We start from the raw sequence: 19,810 nt of genomic DNA on the forward strand, positions 1-19,810 counted from the left end.
ACAGTTTTTTTTTTTCTCTTGTAATTGATATCTATTCTCATAGCATTGTGGTTGGAGAAGATGCTTAATACAGTTTCAGTTTTTTAAAAATTTACTGAGGTTTGCTTTGTGACCCAGAATGTGGTGTATCCTGGAGAATGTTCCATGTGCACTTGAAAAGAAGGTGTGTTTTTCTCCATTTGTATGGCATGTTCTGAAGATATCAATGGGATCCATCTCATGTAATGTATCATTTAAGATTTGTTTCCTTCTTAATTTTCTGTTTGGATGATCTGTCCATTGGAGTGAGTGGGGTGGTGAAGCCTCCTACTGTTTTTGTGTTACTGTCAGTTCTCTTTTTTTGTTTGTTAGTGTTTGTATTGACATATATGTTCCTATTGCCATTTTCTAACTGTTTGGGGTTGATTTTGTGAATCTTTTTTCTTTTATTGTATTTCTTGACTATAGAAGTCCATTTAACATTTGTTGTAAAGCTGGTTTGGTGGTACTGAATTCTGTTAACTTTTGTGTGTCTTAAAAGCTTATTATTTCTCCATCAATTTTGAATGAGATCCTTGCTGGCTAGAGTAATCTTGGAAAAATCTTGGGAAATTCTTGGAAAAAAAATCTTGGAAAAATCTTGTAGATTTTTCCCTTTCAGTACTTTAAATATATCCTGCCATTCCCTCTCACCCTGCAGAGTTTCTGCTGAAAGATCAGCTGTTAAGTGTACGGAGTTTCCCTTGTGTGTTACTTGTTGCTTTTCCCTTGCTTTGTGTTTAGACTTTGTTTGTTTGATTAGTATGTTTCTTGGCGTGTTTCTCCTTGAGTTTATCCTGTAGGGACTCTTTGTGTTTTTTGGACTTGATGGGCTATTTCTGTTTCCCTGTTGGGGAAATTTTCAACTATAATCTCTTCAAAAATCTTCTCATACCCTTTCTTTCTCTCTTCTTCTTCTGGGACCCCTATAATTAAATGTTGGTGCATTTGATATGGTCCCAGAGGTCTCTGAGACTGTCCTCAGCTCTTTTCATTCCTTTTACTTTATTCTGCTCTTCAGAAGTTATTTCCACCACTTTATCTTCCAGCTCACTGATTCGTTCTTCTGCTTCAGATATTCTGCTATTGATTCCTTCTAGAGTATTTTTAATTTAAGTAATTGTGTTGTTTGCTCTTTATGCTTAATTCTTGTATGTCTTTGTTAATTGATTCTTGCATTTTCTCCATTGTTTTCTCCATTCTTGCATTGTTCTCAAGTTTTTTGATCATCTTTACTATCGTTATTCTGAATTCTTTTTCAGGTAATTTCCCTATTTCCTCTGCATTTATTTGGAGACGTCTATGTTTCCAGTTTGCTCCATCATTTGTGCAGTATTTCTCTGCTTTTTCACTTTTTTTTTTTAAGCTTATTGTGTTTAAGGTCTCCTTTTCCAAGGCTTCAAGGAATGTTGAATTCTTTCCTTGAAGAAGGTTGAGTTCTTTCTTCCTTTTGGTTTCTGCCCAAGTAAAGTTGGTCCAGTGGTTTGTGTGAGCTTCATATAGTGTGAGATTTGTGCTGAGTTTTTGTTTGTTTGTTTGTTTGTTTTTCCTCTGATGGGCAAAGCTAAATTAGATGGTACTCCTGTCTGAAGATGATTGGGTTTGTATTTTTGTTTTGTTTGTTGTTTTGATGATGCATCCTGCACAGGCTGTTACTATTGGTTGAGTGATGCTGGGTTTTGTATTCAAGTGGTTTCCTTTGTGTGAGTTCTCACTATTTGATACTCCCTAGGGTTAGTTCTCTGGTATTCTAAGGTCTTGGAATCAGTGCTCCCAGTCCAAAGGCTCAGAATTTGAGCTATGGTCAGGAACAAATATTCCACAAGTGGTTTGTTATGGAATTAAAGGAGAGTAAAACAAATATCCAAAAACAAGAAACCAAAGATGAACCCCAGAGCAATGGCTGTTATAAAACCAGGCAAACAATAATTAAAATAAGGGAATATACACATACACATGTACACCCATGTGCAAAGTGAAAACAGTCCAGCAAAAATAAAGTACAGTAGATTGATCCAGTGAACAAAGGAAATAAAAAATTGTATTTACCAGTTAAGAACAAAATTAACTTAAACAGAAACTGGAAAACAAAACTAAAGCAAGGTGCCAAGTGGCGAATAAAGCAATGAGAACAAAACTAACATATTTTGAGAGGAAAGGAAAGACAGAAAGAATCGATATGTAAAGTTAAATAAAGGTAGATGAAGATGTATATACATTAAAGATTAATTGCAAGGAGATAAGAATAGTAGGAAAGGTAAATGAAGGAATAAATGTAGAAAAAATGTAATAGGTTTAACAAATTAAAAATAAAAATCATAAAAAGGAGAAAAAGAATAAAAACAGAAGAAGAAAGAAAAAAGGGGAATAAAGGGAAAACTACACAGAACTCCAAAAGACCAGTGCAGAGGCAGAGATTTAGGCAATAATGCAAAGTATGAATGAATATACACACATACATATACATCCATAAGAAAATCAAAATAGTCCCACAGACATTAAGTACAATAGATTGACCTAGTGGACAAAGGAAACCAAAAATTTTATCTACCACAACAAAACTAAGTAAAGCAAAAACTGGAAAACAAAACTAAAACAAGGTGCCAACTGGGGAATAAAGCAATGACAATAAAACATAACAAATACGTTGAGAGGAAAGGAGAGAAGGAAAACAAAGAAAGAATAGATATGCAAAGTTAAATAGAGGTAGATAAAGATTTATATATGTTAAAGGTTAACTGCAAGGGGAAGAGAGCAGCAGGAAAAGCAAACAAAGGAATAAATTAGAAAAAAATGTCAATTCGCTTAACAAAACTTAAAAAAGAGAAAAGACAAAAATAAAAGAGGGTAACTCCATGGAACTGCAAAAGTCCAACACAGAGGCAGAGGTTTACTGCAACAATAAAAAAATGTGACTGAGGAAAAAAAAGAAAAAGCTCAAAAGTTTAATTGGATTTATTCAGTTCAGTTCAGTAGCTCAGTCGTGTCCACTCTTTGCAACCCCATGCACCACAGCACACCAGGCCTCCCTGTCTATCACGACCTCTCGAAGTTCACCCAAACTCATATCCATTGAGTCAGTGATGCCATCCTACCATCTCATCCTCTGTTGTCCCCTTCTCCACCTGCCCTCAATCTTTCCCAGCATCAGGGTCTTTTCCAGTGAGTCAGCTCTTTGCATCAGGTGGCCAAAGTATTGGAGTTTCAGCTTCAGCATCAATCCTTCCAAGGAACACCCAGGACTGATCTCCTTTAGGATGGACTGGTTGGGTCTCCTTGCAGTCCAAGGGACTCTCAAGAGTCTTCTTCAACACCACACTTCAAAAGCATCAATTTTTCGGTGCTCAGCTTTCTTTATAGTCCAACTCTCATATCCATACATGATCACTGGAAAAACCATAGCCTTGACTAGATGGACCTTTATTGACAAAGTAATGTCTCTGGTTTTTAATATGCTGTCTAGGTTGGTCATAGCTTTCCTTCCAAGGAGTAAGGGTCTTTTAGCTTTATGGCTGCAATCACCATCTGCAGTGATTCTGGATCCCCCAAAAATAAAGTCAGCCACTGTTTCCCCATCTATTTGCCATGAAGTGATGGGACTGGATGCCATGATCTTAGTTTTCTGAATGTTGATCTTTAAACCAGCTTTTTCACTCTCCTCTTTCACTTTCAAGAGGATTTTTAGTTCCTCTTCACTTTCTGCCATAGGGTGGTATCATCTGCATATCTGAGGTTCTTGATATTTCTGCCAGCAATCTTAATTCCAGCTTGTGCTTCCTCCAGCCCAGTGTTTCTCATGATGTACTCTGCATAGAAGTTAAATAAGCAGGGTGACAATATATAGCCTTGATGTACTGCTTTTCCTATTTGGAACCAGTCTGTTGTTCCATGTCCAGTTCTAACTGTTACTTCCTGACCTTCGGACAGGTTTCTCAAGAGGCAGGTCAGGTGGTCTGGTATTCCCGTCTCTTTCAATAAAATCAACAACTACAACAGAGGGGGGAAAAGGGGGAAACCAAACTGAAAGAATCTATAGAACAAATAAAAAAATAGGAAAAATAAATGGTTTTGTTGAGTTACTGCTCTCAGCGTCTCTTCCTGTGTTGGGAATAACAGTCCACCTCACTTGCCCAGGATGCCCTCCAACACTGTGCTGGTCTCTGGACCTCCTGTGGCGGCTGCTCAGTTTCTATTCTGTTCCTATTCCTTTGTTCTTGTCTCCAATGTCCACAGGTATCAGAACTAGTGCATTTTCTTTTGTGGAGGCTCTTAATATCCTTTTATCTATTCCATAGACACATAGTCTGCCTAGTTGATCATCTGGATTTAACCTGCAGCTGGTAGAGATGGTCTGAAGATTTTGCATCTTCTTCCTTAATCAAACTGCTTCCGGGTTTCAATTGTGATTTTATTTCCACTTCTGCATGTGGGTCGTCCACTGGGGATTAGCTCCTGAAGCTACCCTGGAGGCCTTGGGTTTGCCCCTGTGAGGGCTGCATATGGAGGTAGTGTAGCTGCTTGGATCGCAGGGGTTCTGGCAGCACCAGGTCCTCAGGGGGTTTGGCGGCTAGGGTAGCAGGAAATATAGTGCTCTAAGAAGCGTATGGTAACCAGTATTGGCCAATATGCTCTAGTATTTTGGCCTGGAGAACCCCTTCTCTGACAGAGAAGCCTGGCAAGCCACAGTCTATAGGTCACAAAGAGTCAGACAGGACTAAAGTGACCCTGCATGCATAAACACAGGACTTTTTTTGGCCTGTAACAGCTCTTCCCCATTGAGAGTTGAACATGAAGGTGGTGCCGCTGCTTGGCTTGTGGGGATCCTGGTGGCGCCAAGTGTGCAGGGACACAGATTGCTCTGTGGCAGGAGTTATGGCCCTATCAGAGTCTTTTTTCGAGCCTCTTGTAGCTGGGGGTCTGACCTCTTTGGCCATTCTTTCTCTGTAGCTCCGCCCGTTCAGGCACTTACAGATTTCCCCTGCCTGGGGTCCTTCTCTGCTGTTCTGAGTGTCAGACACAGAGAGGGGTCCCCTGACTGGTGTCGCTGAAAGGAGCACTGTGGGTGGGGTCCTACTCGGTAGTTCAGTGCGCCAGGCGTTTGATGGGTCAGCATCTCTAATGTTCAGCTGCTGATACTTTCCTGTGGAGACAGAGAGGCTATGGTGATGGCTCCACCCCACTACCTGTGACTCACCTGTATTGCCTTCCATGGCTGCCTGGCTTTCCTCCATAGGCATTTCCAACCACAATCTCCTCTCTCACATCCCCTCGATCCATCTCTCCACAGTCAGTGGCAGCCCTCGCCCTGGGATTACTCCACAATCCCTAAACCCCAGTTCCCAGCCACTGCCCCTTCCAGGAGACCCGTGTTCCTGCTCCATGTATGAATGACTGTGGCAAGGACTGTCTGATTCACATTCCATTTAGGCTACCACAGATCAACTGTTTCACTCTCAGCTTTAAATGTTTCTCCTCTGACCCAGACAGTTGCCCCGCTGTGGGAATCGGACCCCTGCTTCAGTTCCCTCCCTGCCAAGGGCAGGTCCAGTCCTAGAAACACTCCTGTTTTTCCCCCTAGTTCCTTTGTCCTACCAAGTTTTGAGTGGGTCTATATATTCTTTTTCAGTGATCAGGCACTCCTGCCCACTCTCAGCTGGTGTTCTGCGTGCACTTCTGTGTCTGAAGGTGTATTCATGATGTATCCGTGGAGAGAGATGCACTCCATGTCCGCCTACTCCATGCCATCTTCTTCTCCTGGGAGCATTCTTATAAGGGAAAATTAGCAGTTCTTCTTAAAACACTAGGCAGGTATTTTCATGTTGATGAATATGAGTGATATCAATTACAGATTTAATTCTTTATAGGACTATTTCATGACATCCCCTTTTTTAATTGCATTTAAGTTTGTTTATGGTATATGGTATCATACTGTTTCTCTCCCAGTTCCATTCAGTTCAGTTCAGTCACTCCATTCTGTCTGACTCATTGCGACCCCAGACTGCAGGACGCCAGGCCTCCCTGTCCGTCATCAACTCCTGGAGTTTACTCAAACTCATGTCCATTGAGTCAGTGTTGCCATCCAACCATCTCATCCTCTGTCATCCCCTTCTCCTCCCTCCTTCAATCATTCCCCACATCAGAGTCTTTTCCAGTGAGTCAGTTCTTGGCATCAGGTGGCCAAAGTATTGGCGTTTCAGCTTCAGCATCAGTCCTTCCAATGAATATTCGTGATTGATTTCCATTTGGATAGACTGGTTGGGTCTCTCTTGCAGTCCAAGGGACTCTCAAATGTCTCCTCCAAAACCAGAGTTCAAAAGCATCAATTCTTGGTGCTCAGCTTTCTTTATAGTCCAATTCTCACATCTGTACATGACTACTGGAAAAACCAAAGCTTTGACTAGATGGACTTTTGTTGGCAAAGTAATGTCTCTGCTTTTTAATATGCTGCCTAGGTTGGTCATAATTTTTCTTCCATGGAGCAAGCATCTTTTAATTTCATGGCTGCAGTCACCATCTGCAGTGATTTTTGAGCCCGAAGAAATAAAGTCTCTCACTCTTTCCACTCTCTCCCCATCTATTTGCCATGAAGTGATGGGACTGGATGCCATAATCTTTGTTTTCTGAATGTTGAGTTTTAAGTCAACTTTTTCACTCTCCTCTTTCACTTTCACCAAGAGGATCTTTAGTTCTTCACTTTCTGCCATAAGGGTGGTGTCATCTGCATATCTGAGGTTATTGATATTTCTCCCTGCAATTGTGATTCCAGCTTGTGCTTCATCCAGCCCAGCATTTCTCATGATGTACTCTGTATATAAGTTAAATAAGTAGGGTGACAATATACAGCCTTGATGTACTTTTTCCCGTTGGAACCAGTCTGTTGTTCTATATCCAATTCTAACTCTTGCTTCTTGACCTGCGTACAGATTTCTCAAGAGACAGGTCAGGTGGTCTGGTATTCCCATCTCTTTAAGAATTTTCCACAGTTTGTTGTGATACACTGTCAAAGGCTTTGGCATCATCAGTAAAGCTGAAGTAGGTGTTTTTCTTGCTTTTTCAATGATCCAGCTGATCCGATTGATGTTGACAATTTGATCTCTTTTTTCCTCTGCCTTTCTGTACTACATGTCTCTATTCATCTCTACTACTCTATTATAGATAATGAATGATTTCTATTTTCAATTATGTTTTCTTAGGAACAATTTTGAATAAAAATGAAACATTTAACCTCAAAATATACTTGTTCTCTTCAATCCTCCTAGGGAATTTATGCTTGCTTAAATATTTTTAAATATTTCAAGGGTATATTCTTTCTCAGATTTTCTTTGAAGATGTTAAACTTTAATTAAATGCATCCTTTTTCACATGAGACAGTCATATATTCAATCACTGCTTTTTAATTTTGGTTAAGAAGAGATCATTATACAGATACTAGTGGCATTGATGTAGCTTTAGCATGGTTCTGTTTCAGTCTTTATCAAGATTCTTCAAAATCTTATTTAATAAGAGGAGTAATAAGAACAACCAGTATATTTATAATGACTTCACATTTCATTTGATGTTTTTCTTGTGAATTTTTTTTCAGAAATTGAAAAATTTCAAGGTTCTGATGGAAAAAATGAAGATGAAGAAGAGAAATATCTTGATGTCATCAGCAACAAAAATATAAAGCTCTCAGAAAGGGTATTGATTCCTGTCAAACAGTATCCAAAGGTACTACAATATATGCTTTTTAACCTCATTGAATTAAAAAAAAAATATAATGAAAATAAGATGATGTTTTATTCATTGCTTTTATGAAATAATGTGCAAATCTTCATTTTATTAGTATATACAAATATATGATACTGACATAGAAGAAAGAAAACTCTTTTAAAGTACAATAATTTTCTACTGATGGCTGCAACATTTTATTCCGTGAATATAGGAAATGTAACTAGATATTTTCATCATTTAACATGTAAGTAGTTCAGCAATTTGTCCAAATATGCTGAATCAGTAATGTTTCAGTTCATGTTAAAATGCACATTTTATTATAAGAATGTAGAATTAATACTGCAAAATATACAGCATGAGGCAAATAGCTGAGAATCCTTTTATCTAGGAACGCAATATAATCTTTATTAGACACTTGGGTTGTAACCTCTAGTCTTCTATATTCAGGGTCCATTTATATAATGATGATGATATTATTCTCTTGAAAATAGCTTTTCATTAGATATTTTGTCATCACATGATGTTTTTATCACCAGAATAATGATTATAAAATATAGCATTCAGTGGCTTGCTTTCATTATTTATGTTCCTAAATTCCAGTGGTTGAAAAGTTTCTTTTTTTGTGTTTCAAGTAAGTTGCCTAAGCAGAAAAATGGAAACTCGAAGATTTAAGCTGGTAGTTAACTTTCTGAAGAGTGTGAAGCAAAGACCATGTAATTATCCTAAGAATAAAGATTACAGAAATAAATGCCATACTTTTCCAAATGGCTTCTGATATGATAAATTTTGGTAAATATAAGTAGAGGGTGTGTTTATAATTATTTCAAATAGGATAAACTGTTTAACAGCACATCAAACCATTTATTTTAACTTTCAGGTGAGGTTTTCGGATATGTAAGCTTTTGGATTTTTTTTTTTCTACTTGTGAAAACTTTTAATATTACCAGAATTCAAAAGAAACAAACAAAATATCTGAGTAATTAGTGACCACATATGTTTTATCTTCTCCCAAACTGAGACTAAAACAAAAGGCTGTGAAGTATCTTCTTTGCCATCATCTCCCTGTGTCTATGAAGTTCAGTCCTTTCCAGTGTTTTCCTCATTATCCTTGTCATTATCATTGTTCACTACAGCCACCAGCATCTCAATCCTCTCATTCATCTTCCCCGGAAAGTTGTCTCTTTCTCTCACCTCTTCTGTCATTCGGACTCTAAATGCCTTGAAGGCTCTTTCTTGATCCTCAGACTTTTGTTGCACTTCTTTAAGCTTTTACCCTAAAAGCTTCCTTTCCCTCTCAGGAGCCTCTGTTTTGGCCTGCTCTTCTGCTGAGGCCTTTTCACTTTCTCTCATCTCCTCTGTCATTTCAGCTCTTAATCTCTGGAAGACTCTTTCTTGGTCCTCGACATTTTGCTGCAATTTTCAACCTGTTTTTCAAGAGACTCCTTTTTGCTCTCAGTGGCCTCTCTCTTGATCTGCTCTTCTGCTGAGGCTTTCTTTCTTTCATTCAACTCCTCTGTCATTTGACCCGTAATACTTCAAAGACTCTTTCCTGGTTCTCCGATTTGTGCTGCAATTCTTTAACCCTTTGTGCAGGAGGCTCGTTTTCCCTTTCAGCTGCCTCTCTTTTGGCCTGCTCTTCTTTCTTCATGTTGTGTTCCTCTAGTTTTTCTGGTAACCTCAGTAAGCATTTCAGCATCTGAATCTTCTCATTCATCTTTCTCAGAAGGTCGTCTTTTTCTCTCATCTCCTTTGTGAGTTTGACTCCAAATCTCTGGAAGGTTCTTTCTTGGTCCTGCAACTTTTGCTCCATTTCTTTAACCTTTAGCTCAAGAAGCTTTTTTTCCCACATAGCAATTTTCCATTGGACCATCATTTCTGCCCCCAGAAGATCTGCTGAGGTCTTTTCTCTTTCTCTTGGCTCCTGTCTTTTTGACTCTAAATTCCTCAGAGACCCTTTCTTGGTCCTCCAGCTGTTCCTGCAGCTCTATAACCTTTTGCTCAAGAAACTGCTTTTCCCTCTCAGCTGCCTGTCTCTTGGCACGCTCTTCTGCTGAAATCTTTTGTCTTTTTCTTGTTTTCTCTATCATTTTGCCTACAAATTCTTTGAAGTCTTTTCTTTGGTCCTCCACATTTTGACTTATCTCCTTATACTTTTGCTCAAGAAGCTCCTTTTCCCTCTCCGATGGCTCTCCTTCAGGGCATTCTGCTGAGATCTCGGCTGCATCACAAAGGAGCTCATCTGTCTTCTTGCAGCATTCCCCTAGCTCGCCCTTTATCATCCCAAGATCTCCAACATCTCAAACCTCTCGTTCATCCTTCTCAGAAGGTTTTCTCTTTCTCTCATCTTCTTTGTCATTTTCAGTCTAACTCCCTTCAAGAAGACACTTTTGTCGCCCTCCATCTTTGACTGTAATTCTATAACCTTTTGTTCAAGAGGTTCCTTTTCCCTCTCAGTTGCCTCTCCTCTGGCCCATTCTGCTGAGGTCTTCTCTCTTTCTCTTATCTCCTTTCTCATTCTGGCTCTTAATCTCTCCAAAATTCTTTTTTGGTTCTCCAACTTTCACTGCAGCTCTTTAACCTTTCACTCAGAAGGGTCCTTTTCCCTCTCACTTGCCTCTCTTTTGATCTGCTCCTCTTTCTTCAGGTAGCATTCCTCTTGTTCTTCCTTTATCTTTCTTAAGATCTCCAGCATCTCAGTTCTCTTGTTCATCCTTCTCAGAAGGTTGTCTCTTTCTCTCATCTTGCCTGTGATTTTTGACTCTAAATATCTTGAAGGCTCTTTCTTGGCTCTCTAACATTTGTAGCAGCTCTTTAACCTTTTGCTCAAGAGAATCCTTTTCCCTCTTAGCTGCTTCTCTTTTGTACTGCTTTGCTGCTGAGGTCTTTTCTGTATCATGAAGGATCCCATCTTTATTCATTCAGCTTTCTCCTAATTCTTCTTTTATCTTCTTTTAGCTCTTCTATTTAACTCCAGAAAAGATGAACAACCCAGCATCTTGTTTTAGAAATAATGTTAATTTGGCACCGGCTGTATCCAGGGGACTTCCCAGGTGGTGCACTGGTAAAGAACCTGCCTGCCAATGCAGGAGACACAAAAGACGTGGGTTTCATCTCTAGGTCTGGAAGATCTCCTGGAGTAGAAAATGGCAACCCACTCCAGTATTTCTGCCTGGAGAATTCCATGGACAGAGAAGCCTGGCAGGCTACAATCCATAGTGTCACAAAGAGTCTGACACAACTCAAGCTTTTGGATTTTGTGCTTATTTTGAGCTAGACCTACACTATTGCAAGATAGGTGCATACAATGAATATGCATTTGTAATTTAAGTTTTATTAAATTTACAGTTGTTTTAATGAATATCAAGTTGGACTGTCATAGAAATGTACATGAAAAATTTTACATAGTAATGAAATAAGGTAGAAATATGATAGGGTCTTAAGAAAAATATAAGTCTTTAAAGGAACTTGTTTAATTAAAATTGTTAATGTCTAGATGGAGTACAGCTTCAGTCTTGAAACCATATATTTAAACATATATATTATATGATACTGTTTCTTGGGATAATCTTTATCTCTTCTTTGGATATGGAAAAGCTTGTGATAGACTCATATCTGCTTCTCAGTAAAACGCAGCTCTGAATCTCTGACCGAGATGTGCTAGCATTTCGGGTCCTATATAATGCTAAATGATGGTGTGAGTGATGGAGTACTTTGAAAATTTGCTATTATTTTAAATCCTTCATTTTTTGTGAGTCTTTGCATTTTTAACTTGAATAATAGTGCTCACATTTTGCATTACTTTTTCATGTATAATGTGGAAGATTATGAAAAATAATAGCTCCTAATGATTAATAGTTGTAATTAATGTAATAATTAATGTAATTATGTAATAATGTAATTAGTGTAATATAATGGAATATTATCAAATAACAATGTATGCCTTAGAAAATGTATAGTTTCTATGAATATAATGCCAAATTAAATTGTTTATGAATATGAACTTCATATATTAGAACCTTTTACATAAAAAAGAATAGTGACAGACACAATCATCTATCAAATTGACCTACGTTTGTTTTCACTTTTTATACTGTAACAATAAAATTAAATCAACCTTTTGAGAAAGGTATTTTATTTCTAAAATGGTGATTCTGTGTTGTGGGGTAAGGTTGTAATCTCTCAGCCTGAGCTGTATTTGCTGTGTACTGTAAGTGGCAGCACATGTAGTGTGGTGTGATCCTGTGAACTGCTGAGCGGCACACAACAGTATTTATGGGTTCAAGGTTTACTCTTTTAAAATAAAAAGTGACTTACTCTTTGTATATCATCCAGGCTAGGGTTGCCTTCCAGCTTCCTCCAGGGCTGTCTCTGCCCTTGACAGTCCATGTGGCAGTGACACCATCCTCCCAAACAAAGAGCAAAGAAGAATTAGGGGAGTGCTTGAGGAAATGGCCTTATCCTGATTTTACTACTTGGCCTTTTTTGATAGATTTTGTTTCAGTTAGACTCTAATTCAAGTCAATTTGCTGATTTAATTCAGTAAGTCAAATAATTGAGAGAAGTTTTAGTTTTTTGGGTTCCAAAATCACTGCAGATGGTGATTGCAGTCATGAAGTTAAAAGACACTTACTCCTTGGAAGGAAAGTTATGACCAACCTAGATAGCATGTTGAAAAGCAGAGACATTACTTTGCCAGCAAAGGTCCATCTAGTCCAGGCTGTGATTTTTCCAGTGGTCGTGTATGGATGTGCCAGTTGGACTGTGAAGAAAGCTGAGCACAAAAAATTGATGCTTTTGAACTGTGGTGTTGGAGAAGACTCTTGAGAGTCCCTTGGACTGCAAGGAGATCCAACCAGTCCATTCTGAAGGAGATCAGTCCTGGGTGTTCATTGGAAGGACTGATGCTGAAGCTGAAACTCCAATACTTTGGCCACCTCATGCGAAGAGTTGACTCATTGGAAAAGACCCTGATGCTGGGAGGGATTGGGGTCAGGAGAAGGGGACGACAGAGGATGAGATAGCTGGATGGCATCACTGACTCAATGGACATGAGTTTGAGTAAACTCCGGGAGTTGGTGATGGACAGGGAGGCCTGGCGTGCTGTGATTCATGCGGTCACAGAGTTGGACATGACTGAGTGACTGAACTGAACTGAACTGAAGATTTTAAATAACAGAAAATATAAGAATGCTTTACAAACACATTAAGAATGATTTATCTAGTGTTTTGTGATTAATCACTTAATTTGGAGAAAATGTGATGTGTTACTAAATTATTTTCATGGACTGTTTTTCTTGTTTGTTTTTAATATTTTTATTTGTAGTAAGGTTAGTAAATAGCCTTTATACATCTATTGTTTACATTTGAAAATGTTGTAGAATCTGAGCCTTTATTTCTTGATAGTCATGTCTCTAAGGAGGCAACATCTGTCAGTATGTTACTCTCTGATCCTGAGATTTATGTGGAAAATTCACCACCTTTAACATTAGCTCTTTCTACCTGAATCCAAAGACATTGTACTTTATAGTCCAATATACATTTAGTTTTTTTTTTTTTAATCTGGATGTTTCCAACTCTTACACATCTTAGAATCAGTATGCAGTCTTTATCAGGTTGTTGGTGGTTGTAACTCACTGTTTTTGTCTGTAAACTTTACACATGTGAACTTGGTCATGGCTTCTTATGTTGTTTTTAGTGTTTGAAATATGTGTATTGAGTTTAGTTGTTTTTGAAAGTGTCTTCAAAGATGGCATTATAATTTAGTGTTGGCATGCAAAGTGATTATATATACAGAAAAAGAACAAAACTGAACCTTGGGGTATAAATTTGGTATTAATGAAGACACACTCATCCTTGAAGATTGGGATTGACATATGCACATGACTATATATAAAATAGATAATCAACAGGAACATGCTGTATAATACAGGGAACTCTACTCAATACTCTGTAATGTCCTACATGGGAAAAGAATGTAAAGAAGAGTGGATATATGGATATGTGATTCATAGGATCTCCATGTGCCTCAGTGTTAAAGAATCCGCCTGCCAATGCACGAGATGTGGGTTTGATCCCTGAGTCAGGAAGATACCCTGGAGGAGAAAATGGCAACCCACTTCAGTATTCTTGTCCATGGGATAATCCCATGTACAGACAGACTTGGCGGGCTACAGTTCAAGGGGCTGCAAAGAGCTGGACATGACTAAGCAACTGAGTATACGCAAGCACACATAACTGATTCACTTTGCTGTACAGAAGAAAATATCACAACAGTGTAAATCAGCTGTACCCCAATAAAAATTTTAAAATAGTGAAAAAAAAAGGCCAGAATTTCTTGATCTCAATAAAGAAGTGCTGTACAGTACCTGGGAAAGTAAGATACATAAATGTCAGATGCTGCATTCTGTTTTGTTCTGCTTGAAGGATGAGTACCACGTGCAGGGCACAGTGAGGCATGCAGAGGGTGGGTGGTGCTACTCCACCTGCTGGAGATTTGGTCGTTACTATGGTACCTGTTCCTCCACCTGGGCAACTCAGCTGCTCAGTGACTTTTTTTTTTTTCCTTTTCTTTCTTTCTTTCTTTTTTTAATCTGCTTATAGGTTTTTATTTTGTATATTTTTTAATTTTTTTCATTTATTTTTATTAGTTGGAGGCTAACTACTTTACAATTTTGTAGTGTTTTTTTTTTTTTTCCATACATTGACATGAATCAGCCATGGATTTACATGTGTTCCCCATCCCGATACACCCCCCACCCCACCCCCCTCTCCATCCCATCCCTCTGTGTCTTCCCAGTGCACCAGCCCTGACCACTTGTCTCATGCATCCAACCTGGGCTGGTGATCTGTTTCACCCTTGATAGTATACTTGTTTCAGTGCTATTCTCTCAGAACATCCCACCCTCACCTTCTCCCACAGAGTCCAAAAGTCTGTTCTGTACATCTGTGTCTCTTTTTCTGTTTTGCATATAGGGTTATCATTACCATCTTTTAAAATGCCATATATATGCGTTAGTATATTGTATTGGTCTTTATCTTTCTGGTTACTTCACTCTGTATAATGGGCTCCAGCTTCATCCATCTTATTAGAACTGATTCAAATGAATTCTTTTTAATGGCTCAGTAATATTCCATGGTGTATATGAACCATAGCTTCCTTACCCATTCGTATGCTGGTTGGCACCTAGGTTGCTTCCATGTCCTGGCAATTATAAACTGTGATGAACATTGGGGTGCACGTTTCTCTTTCAGATCTGGTTTCCTCAGTGTGTATGCCCAGAAGTGGGATTGCTGGGTCATATGGCAGTTCTATTTCTAGTTTTTTTAAGAAATCTCCACACTGTTGTCCATAGAGGCTATACTAGTTTGCATTCCCACCAACACTGTAAGAGGGTTCCCTTTTCTCCACACCCTCTCCAGCATTTATTGCTTGTAGACTTTTGGATAGCAGCCATCCTGACTGGCGTGGAATGGTACTTCATTGTGATTTTGATTTGCATTTCTCTGATACTGAGTGATGTTGAGCATCTTTTCATGTGTTTGTTAGCCATCTGTATGTCTTCTTTGGAGAAATGTCTATTTAGTTCTTTGGCCCACTTTTTGATTGGGTCATTTATTTTTCTGGAATTGAGCTGCAGGAATTGCTTGCATATTTTTGAGATTAATCCTTTGTCTGTTGCTTCATTTGCTATTGTTTTCTCCCATTCTGAAGGCTGTCTTTTCACCTTGCTTATAGTTTCCTTTCTTGTGCAAAAGCTTTTAAGTTTAATTAGGTCTCATTTGTTTATTTTTGCTTTTATTTCCAATATTCTGGGAGGTGGGTCATAGAGGATCCTGCTGTGATTTATGTCAGAGAGTGTTTTGCCTATGTTCTCCTCTAGGAGTTTTATAGTTTCTGGTCGTACATGTAGATCTTTAATCCATTTTGAGTTTATTTTTGTGTATGGTGTTAGGAAGTGTTCTAGTTTCATTCTTTTACAAGTGGTTGACCAGTTTTCTCAGCACCATTTGTTAAAGAGGTTGTCTTTTTTCCATTGTATATCCTTGCCTTTTAAAATTATGTCTTTTGATGTTGCCTTCAGAATCCTCTGAAAAATATCAGATATTTTATTCAATTAAATTTGCCCCAAGGCCCACTTTTTATTTCTCAACTCCAGTTACTTACAACTTTTTAAAGCAATAAACTACCAGGAGTGTAAATCAGCCCCCAAATTTGGCCCCCTTTAAGATCAAAGCGGCCATGTTCTCTGGTGCTGCCTTTGAAATCAATTTCTTATGTAAATTGATGCAGAAAATTAAAGTTCCAAAATATGTTCAAAAGCACCATGCTTGCTCTGTATTTCATATTCATCTGCTTGGTCCCAGAGAGTGGGGCTGCCTCCTGTGTCAGGTGGGAAGCATACTCCGCAGCCTGCTACATCCTCCCAGATTGCCTGTTTCCTTCTTTGTACTTCTAAAGGTGAACACTGAAATCCAAAGCTTGATGAGTGCTGTTTTTTTTTTTTTCCTTTTAACTTTGGAACTAATTATCAGAACATTTAATAATGGTTAATAGAAACCCAAGATTACTAACTGTGAAAACTGTAACCACAGAGACAGAATCACACTTAACAGTTTAGAAACAACTCTATTTTTCTAAGCAATGTGATTTTTAAAAAACTCCATGGCTGATTCATGTTAATGTATGACAAAACCCACTGCAATGTTATGAAGTAATTAGCCACCAATTAGTGTATAAAAAAAAAAAAAAAAAAGCCACTCTGTAGCTTACATCTTAAGCTCGTTTTATCTTTCTCAGAGACAGCTGCATAGTATCACTTGCTTTTTATTTTTCTAAAAGAAGCAGAAAAGAGCACTTGATGGGCTTTGTGATTTCACTTTCATTCATATCAGTTTCCTGATCTCTTGTGAATTTAAATCTTAATTGAGAAGATAATGACTCTCCTAGGTGAAGTGTTATATTTTTGATGAGAGAAAATAATGCCAATGTGCTTGTAGAGTGCAGTCTCTTCAATAGAGATGAACGTGCAATAACCCTATGTTCCAGAAAAATTTAGAAATTTGCAGAGATATTCTATCTCAGTTCAGTTTAGTCGCTCAGTCACGTCCGACTCTGAGACCATATGAAGCACAGCATGCCAGGCCTCCCTGTCCATCACTAACTCCCGGAGTCCATCCAAACCCATGTCCATCGAATTGGTGATGCCGTCCAACAATCTCATCCTCTGTCGTCCCCTTCTCCTCCTGCTCTCAATCTTTCCCAGCATCAAGGTCTTTTCAAATGAGTCAACTCTTCGCGTGAGGTGGCCAGAGTATTGGAGTTTCAGCTTCAGCATCAGTCCTTCCAGTGAACACCCAGGACTGATCTCCTTTAGAATGGACTGGTTGGGTTTCCTCGCAGTCCAAGGGACTCTCAAGAGTCTTCTCCAACACCACAGTTCAAAAGCATCAATTTTTTAGCCCTCAGCTTTCTTCATAGTCCAGCTCTCACATCCATACATGACCACTGGAAAAACCATAGCTTTGACTAGACAGACCTTTGTTGGCAAAGCAATGTCTCTGCTTTTTAATATGCTATCTAGATTGGTCATAACTTTCCTTCCAAGGAGTAAGCGTCTTTTAATTTCATTGCTCCAATCACCACCTGCAGTGATTTTGGAGCCCAGAAAAATAAAATCTGCCACTGTTTCCACTGTTTCCCCGTTGATCTGCCATGAAGTGATGGGACAGGATGCCATGATCTTAGGTTTCTCAGTGTTAAGCTTTAAGCCAACTTTTCCACTTTCCTCTTTCACTTTCATCAAGAGGCTTTTAGTTCCCTTTCACTTTCTGCCATAAGGGTGATGTCACCTGCATATCTGAGGTTCTTGATATTTCTCCCAGCAATCTGGATAACAGCTTGTGCTTCCTCCAGCCCAGCATTTCTCATGATATACTCCACATAGAAGTTAAATAAGCAGGGTGACAATACTCAGCCTTGACGTACTCCTTTTCCCATTTGGAACCAGTCTTTTGTTCCATGTCCAGTTCTAACTGTTGCTTCCTGACCTGCATACAGGTTTCTCAAGAGGCAGGTCAGGTGGTCTGGTATGCCCATCTCTTTCAGATTGTTCCACAGTTTATTCTGACCCACACAGTCTAAGGCTTAGGCATAGTCAATAAAGCAGAAATAGATGTTTTTCTGGAACTCTCTTGTTTTTTCGATGATCCATCGGATGTTGACAATTTGATTTCTGGTTCCTCTGCCTTTTCTAAAACAAGCTTCAACATCTGGAAGTTCACGGTTCACGTATTGCTGAAGCCTGGCTTGGGGAATTTTAATCATTACTTCACTAGCTTGTGAGATGAGTGCAATTGTGTGGTAGTTTGAACATTCTTTGGCATTGCTTTTCTTTGGAATTGGAATGAAAACTGACCTTTTCCAGTCATGTGTCCACTGCTGAGTTTTCCATATTGGCTGGCATATTTAGTGCAGCATTTTCACAGCATCATGTTTCAGGATTTGAAATAGCTCAACTGGAATTCCATCACCTCCACTAGCTTTGTCCGTAATGGTGCTTTCTAAGGCCCACTTGACTTCACATTCCAGGATGTCTGGCTCTAGGTGGGTGATCACACCATGGTGATTATCTGGGTCGTGAAGATCTTTTTTGTACAGTTCTTCTGTGTATTCTTGCCACCTCTTCTTAATATCTTCTGCTTCTGTTAGGTCCCTACCATTTCTGTCCTTTATTGAGCCCTTTGCATGGAATGTTCCTTGGTATCTTTAATTTTCTTGAACAGATCTCTAGTCTTTCCCATTCTGTTTTTCTCACTCTATTTCTTTGCATTGATCGCTGAGGAAGGCTTTCTTATCTCTCCTTGCTATTCTTTGGAATGCTGCATTCAAATGGGTATATCTTTCCTTTTCTCCTTTGCTTTTCGCTTCTCTTCTTTTCTCAGCTATTTGTAAGGCCTCCTCAGATAGCCACTTTGATTTTTTGCAGTTTTTTCTTGGGGATGGTCTTGATCCCTGTCTCCTGTACAATGTCATGAACCTCCATCCATAGTTCATCAAGCACTCTGTTTATCAGATATAGTCCCTTTAATCTATTTCTCACTTCCACTATATAGTTATAAGGGTTTTTATTTAGGTCATACCTGAATGGTCTGGTGGTTTTCTCCACTTTCTTCTATATCAGTCTGAACTTTGCAATAAGAAGTTCATGATCTGAGCCACAGTTGGTTATGGTCTTGTTTTTGCTGACTGTATAGAGCTTTTCCATCTTTGTCTGCAAAGAATATAATCAATCTGATTTCGGTGTTGACCATCTGGTGATGTCCATGTGTAGAGTATTCTGTTGTGTTGTTGAAAGAGGGTGTTTGCTATGACCAGTGCATTTTCTTGACAGAACTGTGTTAGCCCTTTGCCCTGTTTCATTCTGTATTCCAAGGACAAATTTGCCTGTTTCTCCAGGTATTTCTTGACTTTCTACTTTTGCATTCCAGTCCCCTATAATGAAACGGACATATTTTTGGTGTGTTAGTTCTAGAAGGTCATTTAGGTCTTCATGGAACTGTTCAACTTCAACTTCTTCAGTGTTACTGATCCGGGCATAGACTTGGATCACCATGCTATTGAATGGTTTACCTTGGAAACGAACAGAGATCATTCTGTCGTTTTTGAGATTGCATGGAAGTACTACATTTCGGACTCTTTTGTTTACTATGATGGCTCCTCCATTTCTAATCAGGGATTCCTGCCCTCAGTAGTAGATATAATGGATATTCTGTGTAGTGTTTATCTTTTCAAATGACTTTTAAATTAATGCTCATCTTATGTTTTTAAATCCCATTTTCCCATTCAGCGCTTAAGTCTGTTTGTCTTCTTTGATGCATGTGTTGTGAATCCTGAGTTGGATGTGCCTCCCCTCCCCTCTTTCTCAGGAGGTCAGCACATCCGCATGGAACGTGTGCTTGCACTTCCCAACACGGCCTCACCTTCTTTTCTAAGTCTACACCATGTAGGTCACCGACAGTCTGTTTTATCCTGCTGTTTCTGTTCCTCCAGTTTATTTCACACTCACCCTCAACTGTAAAG

The 19,810-nt window shown here is 38.9% G+C and overlaps 1 protein-coding gene across 1 annotated transcript in view; it reads left to right on the forward strand.

Moving 5' to 3' along the window:
* Positions 1-19,810, forward strand: part of LOC110122228 (KH domain-containing, RNA-binding, signal transduction-associated protein 2-like) — a 356,268-nt gene that overhangs the window by 165,183 nt on the left and 171,275 nt on the right. Inside the window, exon 3 of the mRNA XM_070456917.1 lies at positions 7,601-7,728. Coding sequence (XP_070313018.1) covers positions 7,601-7,728 — 128 coding nt within the window. The remainder of the gene's footprint in view (positions 1-7,600; positions 7,729-19,810) is intronic.

Source organism: Odocoileus virginianus, chromosome 27, assembly GCF_023699985.2.
Source record: "Odocoileus virginianus isolate 20LAN1187 ecotype Illinois chromosome 27, Ovbor_1.2, whole genome shotgun sequence".
Taxonomy (NCBI): Eukaryota; Metazoa; Chordata; class Mammalia; order Artiodactyla; family Cervidae; genus Odocoileus; species Odocoileus virginianus.